The sequence below is a fragment of the Rana temporaria genome, chromosome 10, assembly GCF_905171775.1.
Source record: "Rana temporaria chromosome 10, aRanTem1.1, whole genome shotgun sequence".
In the NCBI taxonomy this organism is placed as follows: domain Eukaryota; kingdom Metazoa; phylum Chordata; class Amphibia; order Anura; family Ranidae; genus Rana; species Rana temporaria.
In genome coordinates this window covers 25,635,741-25,650,854 of record NC_053498.1, presented here as the reverse complement: position 1 = coordinate 25,650,854, position 15,114 = coordinate 25,635,741, and the positions used below count along the sequence as shown (strand labels likewise).

At 46.7% G+C, this 15,114-nt stretch overlaps 1 protein-coding gene across 1 annotated transcript; it reads right to left on the bottom strand.

Moving 5' to 3' along the window:
- Positions 1-1,318: 1,318 nt before the first annotated feature.
- Positions 1,319-11,867, bottom strand: LOC120916041 (interferon-inducible GTPase 5-like). The gene is made up of 2 exons (XM_040326890.1): positions 11,766-11,867; positions 1,319-2,838 (listed from the first exon to the last, which is right to left on the bottom strand). Exon 2 carries the CDS (start codon positions 2,821-2,823, stop codon positions 1,615-1,617), a length of 1,209 nt encoding a protein of 402 aa, XP_040182824.1. The 5' UTR covers positions 2,824-2,838; positions 11,766-11,867; the 3' UTR covers positions 1,319-1,614.
- Between the last annotated feature and the right edge of the window lie 3,247 nt (positions 11,868-15,114).

Genomic DNA, 15,114 nt, shown 5'->3' with positions numbered 1-15,114 from the left:
GTAGACATATGAACGGATATTTTTAAATAAATAGACACAATAGGCTACACCAGGGCTCAAAATTTAAAGTCCTGAGCTACTAGCCAGGCCTCAAGGCGTACTTGCCACCAGTTGCCCCGCCCAACCCTTACCATGTCCCACCCCCTAATCCCGCCCCTAGACACGCCCTCATAAATCTCATGAAGTGACACCTAAATGTTTTATGCAGTATTAAAGCGGTGGTTCCCCTAAAAATAAACTTTTAACATTGCTTTTCCCAAATTAATTACGATTAGAATCAGCTGGTTTTATTAAAAAAAAAACGTCCGTACATACCGTTTGCTATATTCGTTCCCACCGCCACTTCCGGGTACGATGGTGGGGCTGGGCGTTCCTAATTGATGGACAGGCATCCGACCGACGCATACATCGCGTCACGAGATGCCGAAAGAAGCCGAACGTCGGTGCTCATGCGCCGTATAGAGCCGCACCGACGTTCGGCTTCTTTCGGCATCTCGTGACGCGATGTATGTGTCGGTCGGATGCCTGTCCATCAATTAGGAACGCCCACCGCCAGCATCGTACCCGGAAGTGGCGGTGGGAACGAATATAGCAAACGGTATGTACGGACGTTTTTTTTTTAATAAAACCAGCTGATTCTAATCGTAATTAATGTGGGAAAAGCAATGTTAAAAGTTTATTTTTAGGGGAATCACCGCTTTAAGTTATAAAAATAAATATTAACAACAACTTTATCCGTGCCCAAAAATGCAGCCTGCCCATGTCTACCAGCAAAATGTCCCCAATGCAGCAAAAGAGCCCCCCACAATTGCAGCCAGAGTCCCCCCCACAATTGCAGCCAGAGTCCCCCCCACAGTTGCAGCCAGAGTCCCCCCCACAGTTGCAGCCAGAGTCCCCCGCCCCACAGTTGCAGCCAGAGTCCCCCCCCACAATTGCAGCCAGAGCCCCGTCCCCCCACAGTTGCAGCCAGAGTCCTCCCCACAGTTGCAGCCAGAGTCCCCCCCACAGTTGCAGCCAGAGTCCCCCCACAGTTGCAGCCAGAGTTCCCCCACATTGAAACCTGCCTGTGCTGGGTAGGAGAGGAGCCACCGCCGCTACGTTCAAAACGTGGGGAACATTACAGCTTTCAATTCAATAGCTGTGTTCCCCGCCGCGCGCGTCATATACAGCCCCTCCCCCTTGTCCGGGAAACTTTGATAGACAGATCACCCATCCAATCCTGGGATGGGTGATCTGTCTATCAAAGTGCCAGGACAAGGGGGAGGGGCTGTATATGACGCGCGCGGCGGGGAACACAGCTATTGAATTGAAAGCTGTAATGTTCCCTGCATTCTGAATAACCAGGTGGCGGCGACAGCAGCTGCAGCGGCGACTCTCCTCATATCTTTGCTCGCCCCCCCTGCTCCCAGGCAGCCCACACTCGCCAGCCCTCAAAATTTACTCGCAAAATGCGAGCAGGCGAGTGTAAATTTTGAGGGCTGGGCTACACCCCCAGTTAAGATTAAGTCCTTCGGTAATTATAAAAATATATTTTTTTTTGCAAAAAAAATTATATATTAGATCATTTCATAAGCTGATTGAGTAGCAAAATATTTTAGCAGCGTCAGGTCCATGTTAACCAGTATTCTCTAATACCCTTGAAAGGACTCTCCCGGCATCATCAGCAATGTCGTTCAGGAAGCTATAGAGCAACCAATATGCTGTACCAAAGGCCACCGCTCCAGCAGCCACGCTTCCTAACAGAGGTACTGTCCCAGCTGCATATTCCGTTACCATGAGTGCCGCCGCAGTCAGTTCTCGTCTGTTCAACAAGTTGACAACCAGGTCATATGTAATTTCATTCAAGACCAGCTTGTGTCGGATCACAGTCTGCAAATCATTGATATCCTTATCAAACGTCTTGGCCAGACAGTTAAGAGATCTTTGATCCAGTCCAAAAGCTTCCTTGTATTCCTTCATAGTGTTTACCAAGAGGTCAATATCGCTATCAGGCGAAAATCCCGGAATCGGGATTGAGGCTTTTCCTGCCGAGGCAAGAGCACGTTTCCATATCTGCGTTCTAAAATAATCTCTTTTACTCTTCAGGGCTTGGGAGTAGATGTTAGGTAAGGATAGAAGGAACACATGCCTCTTGTGAATTGGAAGCTCATTCTCCAAAGTTTCCTGCATGAGGTAGAAGTCATATTTTTCCAGCTCCAAGCACGAGAGAAGGAAGACTCGTGGACACATGATTCCTCCATCATGGAGTCCCCTAATGCAGTTGTTCCGAATTTCCATGAGCATTTGTTCCTCGTTGTAGCTGCTCCTTCTGTGTCTTCTGAAGGCGCTCAAATCAGCATCAATTTTACTTCTGACAAAGTAAAACTTCTTGCCCATGCTGCTGATGGCCTGGGCCAATTGAATGTGACAATCCCTAAAGCGCTCTGATGCGATGATGAGAAAGAAGTCAAACTGAGTCAGCTCAACTAATTCCAGATATTTATTTGGATTAAAACGGGTTGTCCCAAAGCCTGGAAGGTCGTAGTAATTCACATTTCTATGCCGGGGGTGTGAGTAAGGTGTGGCCACCACTGTTGTCTCAACCACTCCGGTCTTTGCAGAACCTTCATCCTCGTCCCCCAGACCACGGATGACGTTGATAAAGGTGGACTTACCGGAGCCCGATTCTCCAGTAACCGCAATATTTAATGGGATGTCGTTGATTCCTACGAGGGATTTCTTGACCTTTTCAGCCGCTTGTAAAAAATCACCATTTTCAAAGGCCATGTTCATCTCCTGCAGTTGGTTTTGAGGGAAGGCATAGTTCAGTTCTTGGGAATCCATTTGATTTTATTTAATCTGAAAAAATTAAATAAAAAAGTTGTTTGATTAAAACATATATATTTTTAAAGTAACATCTAAAGTTTATATAAACACAATCACTACAATCTCTGTAGCACCCTCTACTTAGGTAGGTGCTAGAAGTGAGTTTTTTTTTGTCAGTGCGGATAAATTTAGGCAGGCCTAGCTAGAAGCTAGGCCTGTTTGTTTTGATCTGTGTGGGCTGGGAGTGGCCTAGAGCAGAGCTGGTGACTCACAGACAGCATCACCTCACTGTCACCTCCCTTTTCCTTCTAGGGGATTCTAGAAGAGAGGAGGGGTAGTGGAGAGGAGGTGTCTGGGGTGTCTCAGGGAGCCCTTAACAATTCTGAACTAGGATTGGCAGGGGGCAGGCCTCCTTGAAATACCAAGGGTCAGCCCAGCTGGGGAGGAGTTGTCGTGTGGAAGAACTGGAGATGGAGAACTAGGGTGTCGGGGCCTTGGAGGGTGCTCCCCAGTCTGGGGGGGGGTGATCTTTGGCCTGAGGGTTTGGGTGCAGAATGAAGCCTTTCTGTAAAGCAAGAAGGATCTGGACAGGAAGCACAGAGAGGAACCAGAGAGGCCAACGGGAGCTAGTGTTGCCGGGCAAGTCTTTAGGAGGGAACCACTGGTTGCAGCCAGGAGGGCTGGTTAGTGACATGTGCAGTCAGGAGGACTGGGAGAGTGCAGTATGAGATGGGTGCAAAGCCAGCAGTGTGGGCTGCAATGTCATGGGCAGTGGAGTCAGGCAGCCTGACTAGGAGCAGTCGCCCTCCATAAGACAGTGAGTACTAAAGACTTTCTGTCATGTTTCACATGCTTTGTGATATGCCTTTAAATTGTATATGTATTATTCTGTCCATGGTTCCTCCCCTTCCTGTATCTCAGCTTATCCTGTATAGTTAGTCCCACCCCTTTGTTAATTTCTCCCAGTAATGCATCAGCACATGTGTGGACTAGATCACATTATGATCTTTCTGATATTCATTGTTGTAAGATCCTCACAGTTTATGGATTAAACTTCACAATATCAACAAAGTGTCGTCTGGATCGAGTCACTGTCTGTTTATTAAAATACGATTGGGGTTATCGACATCTCAACACAACTAACTGTAATTTACGGAGATCACACTTTCAATGCTTAGATTGGAGAGACAGAACACTTTTCTACTATTTTTGCTACATAAAAAGGGGCACGCGGTCCCTGCCTGCAAATGACAGTTGCTAACGAGAGAGAGAGAGAGAGAGACAGACAGAGAGAGAGAGACCCTATAAAGTCCGCCGGGAATCCCGACAGGAAAACTTCAGGGAGAGCTTTGGCTGGGAATCCCCGCCGTGTGTACAGGGCTTATGCTCCCTCGGCCCTGCCTCACAGTATTTGCCAGTGGCAAGTGTAGTAAATCCGGTGGAAAAAAAACCCTGGCAATCCCAATGGGAAAATAGAGAGCAGGTTCTCTATTTTTCCCACCGGGATTCCCGGCAGTTTTCCCGGCGAGGGAGCATACACACGCCCAGTTTTCACTGCAAAATGCTCTCCCACCAGTTTTCTTGCCGGGAAAACCGGTCAGGTCTTGTACACACGACCACTTTCCTCGACAGAATCCATCAAGAAACTTGGTGGCAGAGCTTTTTTGCCGAGGAAAACGGTTGTGTGTATGTTTTTCATTGAGAAAACTGTTGTGGGACTCGACGAGAAAAAAAGAGAACAAGTTCTCTTTTTCCTCGTCGGGAGTCTCAATTTCCTCGTCGTGTTTCTCGTCGGGCTGGTTTATGACGAGAAACACGATCGTGTGTACGCTAAGAAACCCTCGCATGCTCAGAATAAAGTATGAGATGGGAGCGCACCTTCGGTAAAAGTAGCGTTTGTAAAGGAGATAGCACATTTGTCACGCTGTAACAGACTGAAAAGTGCAAATCGTCTCTCACCAAACTTTTACTTAACACGCAGTAACATGAGATTAGCAAAAGAAGCCCCAAGGGTTGTGCCAGTGGCATCGAACTTCCCCTGCCGTCGTATGTGTTGTACGTCACCGCGTTTGAGAACGACGAGATTTGGTCTTGACAGTGTGTACGCAAAGAAAGCTTGTTAAGATTCTCGACAAGCCTAACAAGGAACTCGTCGAGGAAAACGATGTTTCATTTACGACGAGTTCCTCGGTCGTGTGTACGAGGCCTCATGTGTACGAGGCTAGAGAGACAGTCTGCAAGCAAGTGATGTGATGGAGGAGACTGGAGTTGCAAAGTGTACATAGAAGTTCCTATTGATCACTTATTGATCCAACCATTGATCACTGGGCTTCGAATAAACACCTTACCCATTCAAGCTCAAGAAAAACAGAAAAAAAAAAGGGGGACAGGACTATGCATTGTCTCAAGAGGGACTGAGGGGTGAATGCCAGGCTGGGCAGAGATGACACGTGGACCACAACTTTCAGCAGCCCCTACGGGGGTACCGCTACATCTCCTTTAACATGTTAAAGTGGCATTAAAGGCTAATACTGACTATTATTAAAAATGTTGCCTCCCCCCTCCTCCTACCTATCCTGCATACCCTGTATTAAAAAAATATTTGTGTATCTACCTCTTTGTAATCCACTCCAGTCTGGTCATGTGATCCTGCAGCTCTGGCTCTCCTGTAAAAGGAAGAGCTCGACAACGGCTTTGAACTCCAAAAGCCATGATGTCACCCACAGGTTCCTATGGCCCAGATATTATAAGCGCTCCCTCCTCTTCCTTGCAGCCACCACTCTCTGATACAGGGAAGCTGGAGCTGCAGGATCACATGACCAGACCAGAATGGATGAAAAATACTGCAGGTAAGTACACAAATCTTTAGCCCCTCTAAGTTCCCCCTTACATCACGGTCCCCAACAAAGCCCCCCCTTTCATCCAAGTTCCCATTAAAGTCTACCTTTACATCAGAGTCCACATCAGAATTTTATTTCAGTGCCTCCCTTAAATCAGAGACCTTTGTCCCCAACAGAGTCTCCCCTTACATCAGGGTCCCAATCAGAGACTCCCTTACATCAAAGTTCCCATAAAAGTTTCCTCTTGCATCAGAGCCCTCCCTTACAGTAGGGTTCCCCATTAGAGTCTCCCCTTAAAGCGGGGGTTCACCCTAAAATTAACTTTTTGCCTAACCTATCTGTAGCCTTAATAAAGGCTTGTAGCGTTGTCATTTTTTTTTTATGTGTACACTTACCTGTCTTCAACCGCACTTCCGGGTCTTCTTCCTTGCGGGGAGTGGGCGTGTCGCTCCTTTTCCCCGACGGGGAGCTCTGCATAGATGATTGACGTGCGCGTCATCACCTTCCGAAAATATCCGACAGGGACTCGGCTCTTTACGGCGCCTGCCGTGTAGAGCTGACTGCGCAGGCGCCGTAAGATGCAGAGTCCCACTCGGAAATTTTCAGAAGGCGATGACGCGCACGTCAATCATCTATGCACAGCTTAGGAACACCTACTCCCCGGGGGAGCGAGATCCCGGAAGCCGGGTGAAAACGACGGAAAAAGGTAAGTACAGACCGAAAAAAAAAAATTCCAGCATACTGTTGGATGTCAGCAGTATGCTGGATATAACAGTCTATATTTGTTTTAAGGTGAACCCCCACTTTAAACCAGGGTCCCCATCAGAGTTTCCTCTTACAACAGGGTCCCCTTTAGAGCCCCCTTTCATCCAACATCTCATTAAAGTCTGTCCTTACATTAGAGTCCCCATAAGAGTCCCCCCTTACATCAGGGTCCCCATTCAAGACTTCCTTGCATCAGAATTCCCATAAAAGTCTTCTAATTTATCCCAAAGGTGTTCGGGTTGAGGTCAGGACTCTGTGCAGGCCAGTCAAGTTCCTCCACCCCAAACTCACTCATCCATGTCTTTATGGACCTTGCTTTGTGCACAGTCATGTTGGAACAGGAAGGGGTCACCCCCAAACTGTTCCCACAAAGTTGGGAGCAGGAAATTGTCCAAAATGTCTTGGTATGATGCCTTAAGGCCCCTTTCACACATGCTGTCTGATCAGGTCAACCTGTCCATTTTTCAGGCGGACCTGATCGGACACTCCGTTCACCTGTATGGAGCGGCGGATGTCAGAGGTGACATGTTCTGCTGACATCCGTCACTATCTGATCCGATCTGGTTCGGTCCGCCAAATCCAGACGGATGGAGGTCCTATCTTGCATCTGCCTGGTGGATCGGATTGGATGAATACAGACAGGTGGTCCGTTTTCATCCTTTCCCCCTATAGAGGAGAGCAGGACTCTGACAGGTTCATCTCAGCACAGTGAGCGGAGATGGACCTGTCATCCGCCTGCTCAGTGGAGATCAATGGATCTATCCCCCGCTAAGCAAAATGGAGTCCGTCAAAATGGGCGTGCCCTTTGTGAATGGGGCCTAAGTATTCCCTTTATTGGAACTAAGGGGCCAATCCCAACCCCTGAAAAACAACCCCACATCATAATCCCCCCTCCACCAAATGATTTGGACCAGTGCATAAATACATGGATGAGCGAGTTTGGGGTGGAGGAACCTGGCTGTCCTGCACAGAGTCCTGACCTCAACCCGATAGAACACCTTTGGGATGAATTAGAACGGAGACTACGAGCCAGGTTTTTCACATCCACATCAGTGTCTAAACTCACAAATGCGCTTCTGGAAGAATAGTCAAACATTCCCATAGACACTTTACTAAACCTTGTGGACAGCCTTCCCAGAAGAGTTGAAGTTGTTATAGTTGCAAAGTGTGGGCCTGCTCAATATTGAACCCTACGGACTGAAACCTCATACACACGATCGGATTTCCATCTGACTTTTCCGTGGATTTTTGTTTCGAAGGGCGTTGTCCGTGAACTTGGTATGCATACACATGGCAGGACTTTTTCAGCCAACAAACACGAACGTAGTGATGTAATAGATGTGCTTTGTGTTTTTCCTGCTCTTTACCGCCACCCTTTGGGCAACTTCTGCTATTGTTGTCTGATCTTTAGCATTGGTTCTGAGCATGCGTGTTTGTACTTTGGATCCGATTAGCCGACGTAGGACATTTGTTGCCGGAAAGTTTGTCTGTTCTCACAGCAAACATTTGTCCGATGAAAAAGCGAAAAAGTTTGTCCGATGGAGCGTACGCACGGTCGGATTGTCTGATAAACAGATCCGTCAGACAATTATTGTCAAAAGTCAGATCGCGTTTTGAATTGCAGGCAGATTTGCCACGGATTGGCCGGCAAATTGACAGAGCCGAGGTGTGAATGACAAAGGTGGGACTCGCATTCGAGATGCCATTCATTTGAATGACACCTCAAATCACGGTGCAGGTCTGCCGCAATTGTGGCGCGATAAGTCGTGCTGTAATCGCGGGAAGTATGTCACCCAAAAATAGTTCAGGAGCTACTTTTGGCCGGCATGCGCCCCACGATGTGGGTTGCCGTGATTGCAGCGCGATTTATCGCGCCACAATTGCAGCAGACCCGCACCACGATTTAAGGTGCCAACATTTTCAGCCAACATTCACAAAACTACGTTGTTTTTCAGCTCTTTAATGCCACACTTTGGGCAACTTCTGCTAATGTTGTCCGATGGTTAGCATTGGTTCGGAGCATGCGTGTTTGTACTTTGGATTTTAGTCGGACGGACTTCAGATAATCCGATGAACACATTTGTCAGACAATTTGAGACTATCTAACATTTGTTGTCGGAAATTCCAAAACAATTGTCCGATGGAGCGTACAGACGGTCGAATTATTCGACAAAACACGTCCATCGGACAATTGTTGTCGGAATATCCGATCGTGTGTACGGGCCTTAAAGCGGTTGTATACCCGCATTTGGTTTTTTTTTTTACACCTGAAAAGTAAAAGCCATGATGAGCTACTATTAAAGCGGATCTCCCGCGGCCCCCCCCCTTTTTTTTTTTGCCATTATATTTTTGAAAGCATATCAAATCAGTTACTCACTTTTCTGCCGTTTCTAATTATCCGCACAGCGATTTCGTCTGGAATCATAACTTTTATTTTGCTTGTGGGCATGAGAAGCCCACAAGCACTTACTTCCTTGTTTTGGTGAATGCTGAACTCCCAGCATTCACTGCCTCTCGTTCCTGCACATGCTCAGTTCCAAAGCCGCCATCTTGCTACACCCCATACTCCTGCACAGTAATGATAGTGAGAAGGCGGACATATTGTTACACCCACCGGAGTTTTAAACACAAAACGGATACTGTATTTAAGCATATAAGCGCTGTTTTGCGTTGAAAATAACTGTGAAATCTAAAACTCCGGTGGGTGTAACAAGATGTCCGCTTGCCCCCTTCTCACTCTATCATTACTGTGCAGGAGTGTGGGGTGTAGCAAGATGGCGGCGAGGCTCTGCAGTGACTCCTGGGAGCAATGAGAAAAGCTCCCAGGAAGGATATGACGCACTACCTGCAGAATACCCCCAGACGAGGGCATACCGCCCAACTTTTCAACTTCAGAATGAGGGACAAATGAGCATACCTCCCAACTGATCAACGTTGTTGAGCGGGGGGGGGGGGAATTCTGTGGATCAGAGTTGTTGAGCGGCGGGGGGGGGGGGGGATTCCGTGGATCGGAGTTGTTGAGCGGGGGTGGGGGGTAATCGCCAATCGTGGGACCGCGGAATTTAACGCGAATCGCGGGATTTATCGTGAATCAAGGTAATCGCGGGGGGGGTGCCGCGGAATCGCGGGACTCTAGCACTGATCGCGGGATTTACCGCGAATCGCGGGACAGTCCCGCGAAATCCAGAACGGTTGGGAGGTATGGACGAGGGGACAGGAAGCCGAGTGACAGATGCTGTAATCAAAAGGTACGGTCACAGAAAAAAAAAAAAAAAACTTCCGTTTTGTACTGCATTAAAGTATGCTATTTGATTAAACAAATGTTTAAAAATAGGGTGGAGCTCCGCTTTAAGGTCGGGTTCACACTATACTACAGGACAGTAGTACGACTTTCATCCTACTTTGCTCTGCAACATCGGTCCTACATTGGTCCTACATCCATCTGACTTGAATGAACAGGATACTACTTTGATCCGACTTTGTGATAGTCTGACTTATCCTTTGACCAATCAAAACAATCCCAGTGTGAAATAAATACATTTTACTGCTGCTCTAATCACATGTCAGATGTCAAAAGTCCAATGGTAAGGACAAGGGGCCAATACAGGGTTGGAACTAACAATGCACTGGCTTAAAGGAAATTGGCGTCCTTTTTTCCACACAAATAGAGCTTTCTTTTGGTGGTATTTGATCACCTCTGCGGTTTTTATTTTTTGCGCTAAAAACAAAAATAGAGCGCCAAGTTTAGGCCGATATGTATTCTTCTACACATTTTTCGTAAAAAAAAAAAAAAAATCGCAATAACAGTTTATTGATTGGTTTGCACAAAAGTTATAGGCCCAGATTCACAAAGAGCAAGGCGCACATTACGCCGCCGTAGAGCAAACACTGTACGCTATGCCAACGCAGCGCGGAGAGGCAAGCATTGCATTCAGCAAGCCAGTGCTCCCAACGCTGCGCCAGCGTGGCGTGGGTTTCGATGGCGCACGCCGGTGTAGGTGGAAGCGGGCGTGAACCCATGCAAATGAGGCGTGACCCCATGCAAATGATGGGCCGAGCGCCGGACAAGTACGTATCACGAACTGCACACCCCCCTGCGCCTGCTCACAACCACGCCGGCACAACTGCCTAAGCTACGCCGGATCACTGCGTACGCCGTGAACATAACGTACGCCCAGCCAGACACACGTCCAACGCACAATACGCCGGATTGTCTTCCCTGGTGCAGACCTGTGCATGTCTGCTGCCGGGTTGCACCTCCTTTATTGGGAATAACTTTACGCCGGACGTACAACTTACGCGCATCTCGCGTAGCATGCGCCGGGCACACGCACGTTCGTGAATCGCCGTATTTCCCTCATTTGCATGTTTGAATGGCTAATCAATGGGAGCGGCACCATGTGCCCAGCCTAAATGTGTGCCCACCCTACGCCGGCGTGTGCAAGCTACGTCTGCAGGGTGTAGCCTGTTTTTAGGTGCATATTGGTTTGTGGGTCTGGCGCACACATACGCAGGCGCACATTTGCACTTACGCCGGTGTAACGTGTTATACGTCGGCATAATTGCTTTGTGAATCTGGGCCATATCGTCTACAAAATAGGGGATAGTTTTATGGTATTTTTATTAATATATTTTTTTTTTTACAAATAATAGTGGCGATCTGCAATTTTTATCGGTACTGTGACCTTATGGCAGACACATCGGACACTTTTGACACTTTTTTTGGACCATTGGCATTTTTATAGCGATCAGTGCTATAAAATTGCATTGATTAATGTAAAAATGTCACTGGCAGGGAAGGGGTTAACACTAGGGGGCGATCAAGTTGTGACGAGCAATCGCGGGTGCCCGGCGGTAAATAGCGCCCCTGCTGGGCGCTCGCATCAGCACAATGGGCGAGCAGGGGGCACGCACGCGCCCCTAGCGGAAGCAAAGCAACATCACGTTATATTACGTGATATTGCGCAGTAGAAGTCAACCTGCCGGTGGGCGGTCGGCAACTGGTTAAGCTTTGAGAAGAAAACCTGGAAGCTGATTGGTTTCTGTGCAGAGCTGCACCACATTTTGCACGCTCCAGTTTGTTTGTTTTTTCTCCCTTTTAAAATATTTTATTTTCAAAAGGCATACAAAATGTAACATTTTTATAAAAGAATAAATAACAATGCATAAATAAATAAATATTGGAACCTGAGGACTTGGAAAAATTGATCACATGTCATCTTCCTATTGCAAATAAACAGTTAACAACTGAGTGGATGGTTTGGGCTATACAAATATTTTGTTTTGCTGCCAGTTGCAGACAAGGACTAATTAATCTGAGGCTTAAACGGCATGCTAATTATAAAACCCCCATACCTGCAAATATTTTTGTTTTTTTCTCCCCTCTTGCACTTCCTCATTCACTCTGCTTGGTCTGCAACTTTCCTAGCATAGCAAACCGGGTGTGAGCTCACAAAGGGGGCGGGACTTAAAGTGTAGGTTGTCGGAGGGAGAGGTGGGGGCCCCTCGCAGGGAGAGGCTGGGATGTGTGCAGTACAATGATCTGCTGGTAATACTGTTCTACCTAAGAGAGCAGATGTAACCCTAAAGGCTCGTAAACTAAAGAGACCAGGTTTTAAAAATGAAATCTAGGGACATGTTTTATTTTTATTTTTTTATTGGCAAATGGTAAACTATTTTATAAGCATATTTTCTTCAAATGATATATGCAGCATATGTGGTATGTGTTTGTTTATATAGCAGCAACAGTTTACGTAGTGCTTTACAATATAAAAGGGAGACAATACAGTTATAATACAATAAAATACAAGAGGATTGAGAGGGCCTTGCTCAGAAGAGCTTACAATCTAACAGGGTGGGGCAGGTGGTCGGGGCCGGATTAAGAGAATCCTGTGCTTGGTGCTGAGGATTTTGGTGGACCCTTTACTGGGCACCCTTCTGCTTTCCAAGAGCCTGTGCTGGTGTATGCCCAGTGCCGATCCTGACCTCCCTGGGGCCCTAAGCAAAATTCTGCTAAGGGGCCCTCTACCTGACCCGTAGGGTTGCCACCTCATCCCTTTAAAACCGAACACATATGAATTCCACAGGTTCTGAGGCCAATTTAATTTAGATAAGGCTCCACTTGAGTTCAATTACCTCCTTAAAGGAGTTCTCTGACCTAAAACTTTTAACCCCCGCTGTGCCCGGGCTGTAAAACTATACAAAATAAACTTTCACTTACCTGCCTACGATCCCCCGTTGTTCCGTTATCGCCGCCCCGTGCTCCGGTTCCTGTCAGCTTCCTCTTCCTGCGGGTCATTGCTGCGGCCGCTGATAGGCTGAGCGCACAGTGAGTCACCGACCCGCAGGAAGAGGAAGCTGACAGGAACCGGAGCACGGGCGGCGATAACGGAACAACTGGGGATCGTAGGCAGGTAAGTGAAAGTTTATTTTGTATAGTTTTACAGCCCGGGCACAGCGGGGGTTAAAAGTTTTAGCTTAGAGAACTCCTTTAATCAGCCACAGAACCTGTGTAATTCATATGTGTTCAGTTTTAAAGGGATGAGGTGGCAACCCTACTGACCCGTGATGCCTTGAGCTATGTAAACCATTAGCCTTGTGCCCAGTGCACACCATGCAGCCTTGTGCCCAGTGCACACCATGCAGCCTTGTGCCCAGTGCACACCATGCAGCCTTGTGCCCAGTGCACACCATGCAGCCTTGTGCCCAGTGCACACCATGCAGCCTTGTGCCCAGTGCACACCATGCAGCCTTGTGCTCAGTGCCCACCAAACGCAGCCTTGTGCCCAGAGCCCACCATGCAGCCTTGTGCCCTATCGTGTTTTTTTTTTTTCCATCGGAAAAAAATGAAACATGTTCTATTTCTAAACACCGACGGAAAAAAGTCCGATGGGGCCCACACAGGATCGGAAATTCCGATCGTGTGTACGCAGCATTAGTGGTCAGTACAAAGAAAGAATTCTAGCAGGAACAATAATTTGTATTAGGAATAAAAATACCAACCCGGATATTTTATTTTCTGTACCCAATTACTCTATGACCCCTAATACAATTTTTTTTTTTTTAACCACCTCAGCCCCGGAAGAATTTACCCCTTCCTGACCAGAGTACTTTTTGCGAATTCTACGCTGCGTCGCTTTAACTGACAATTGCGCGGTCGTGCGATGTTGCACCCAAACAAAATTGACGTCCTTTTTTTTCCACAAATAGAACTTTCTTTTGGTGGTATTTGATTACCTCTGTGGTTTAAAATGTTTGCGCTGATATTTACACATATTATATGGCTATTCACATGGCACGGGTGGTTGATTGGGTCAGAGATAAAAGAGAGAAAAGATGGGTGAGATTAGAAAGCTGTTCAAATAACTCACGGTTAGGAAAAGAAATTTGGATACCGTCACATTTTAGACAAATAAATCCGCACATGCACAAAATCACACTGGCATCCATATCTATTTGGGATAGGGCACATAAAAAACATAGATGGGGTTATAACTCCCCATTAATCCCTCTATTTGACACAAATTTCTTTGCACCAGGGAAAACGCACCTGTTTGGTAAATGGATTAAAAAATCAGATGTTCAATTAAAAGACATATTAAAAGACGGCAAAATTCTTACCTATCAGGAATTAAGTAAAAAAAAAGAATTGTTTGAGTTGAACAGGTGGCGATACCTCCAGCTGACGCATTTTGTGGATTCCCTCCCCTCCCCCCTGAGGTCGGATAGATGCTTGCTCCCTTTGGAGCGCATGTGTTTGGCACCCGGGGGAAGGGGCGCGATATCCGCAATTTATAAAACATTAATGGGATTGAAAGACCCCGGTTTCCCTCCTTATATGAATAAATGGGAAGAGGAATTGGGAACGGGAAAAACCGAGACAGTGGTCAGGAAAATATTAAAAAAGACGCATTCAACTTCATTCAATTGTGCACTGATCGAAATGAACTTTAAGTGTTTAGCACGATGGTATATAACCCCGGCCATAGCACACCGTTACCAAGACGACACTTCCAAATATTGTTGGAGGGGCTGTCTTGAAGTGGGCACTATGTCACATATATGGTGGACCTGCCCAAAAATTAAAACATACTGGCAGGATGTACTATTAATAATTGAGGAGATTACCGGAATTAAAATACCTCCTGATCCATGGGTCTGTTTGTTCCATGGGACAGAAATGTCAACTAAACAGTATATGAGAACCTTACTTCCACACGTACTAGATGCAGCAAAGAGTCTGATCCCCAAACAATGGAAGGACCCTATGAGCCCGACAGTAAAGAGCTGGTTTCGTAGGATTAACGATATATATTACGCTGAACAGCTCAGGTACATGGGAGAGGAAGGAGAATGCGGATTTAAACGGAAATGGCAGGATTGGGCTAATTTTAAACTTGCACCAAGGTATAGTGATAGGATGATATAGTGTAGGAAGGTCAACGGGCAAAGAGCGATTTAATAGGAGACAGAACTCCGGAGAAAGGGGAGGGTGGGAGGGTGGGTTCGAGGGATGGGGGTGGCTTGAGGGTGGGAGGAGGGTTTGTTCGGCCAGGGGACACCAATGTATTTATTTATGTACTTAAGAATTTTTTTTTTTTTCCTTTATCCCCTTTTGTATATTTATCGACACATATATTCAGGAAAAAAAAAAAAAAAAAAAAAAGAAAAAGAGAAAGGAATTTCCAACCATGATGTGAACAAA

Excerpts from the sequence above, each read along its gene's own strand:
- LOC120916041 (XM_040326890.1), bottom strand. The coding sequence starts at position 2,823 with ATGGATTCCCAAGAACTGAACTATGCCTTCCCTCAAAACCAACTGCAG.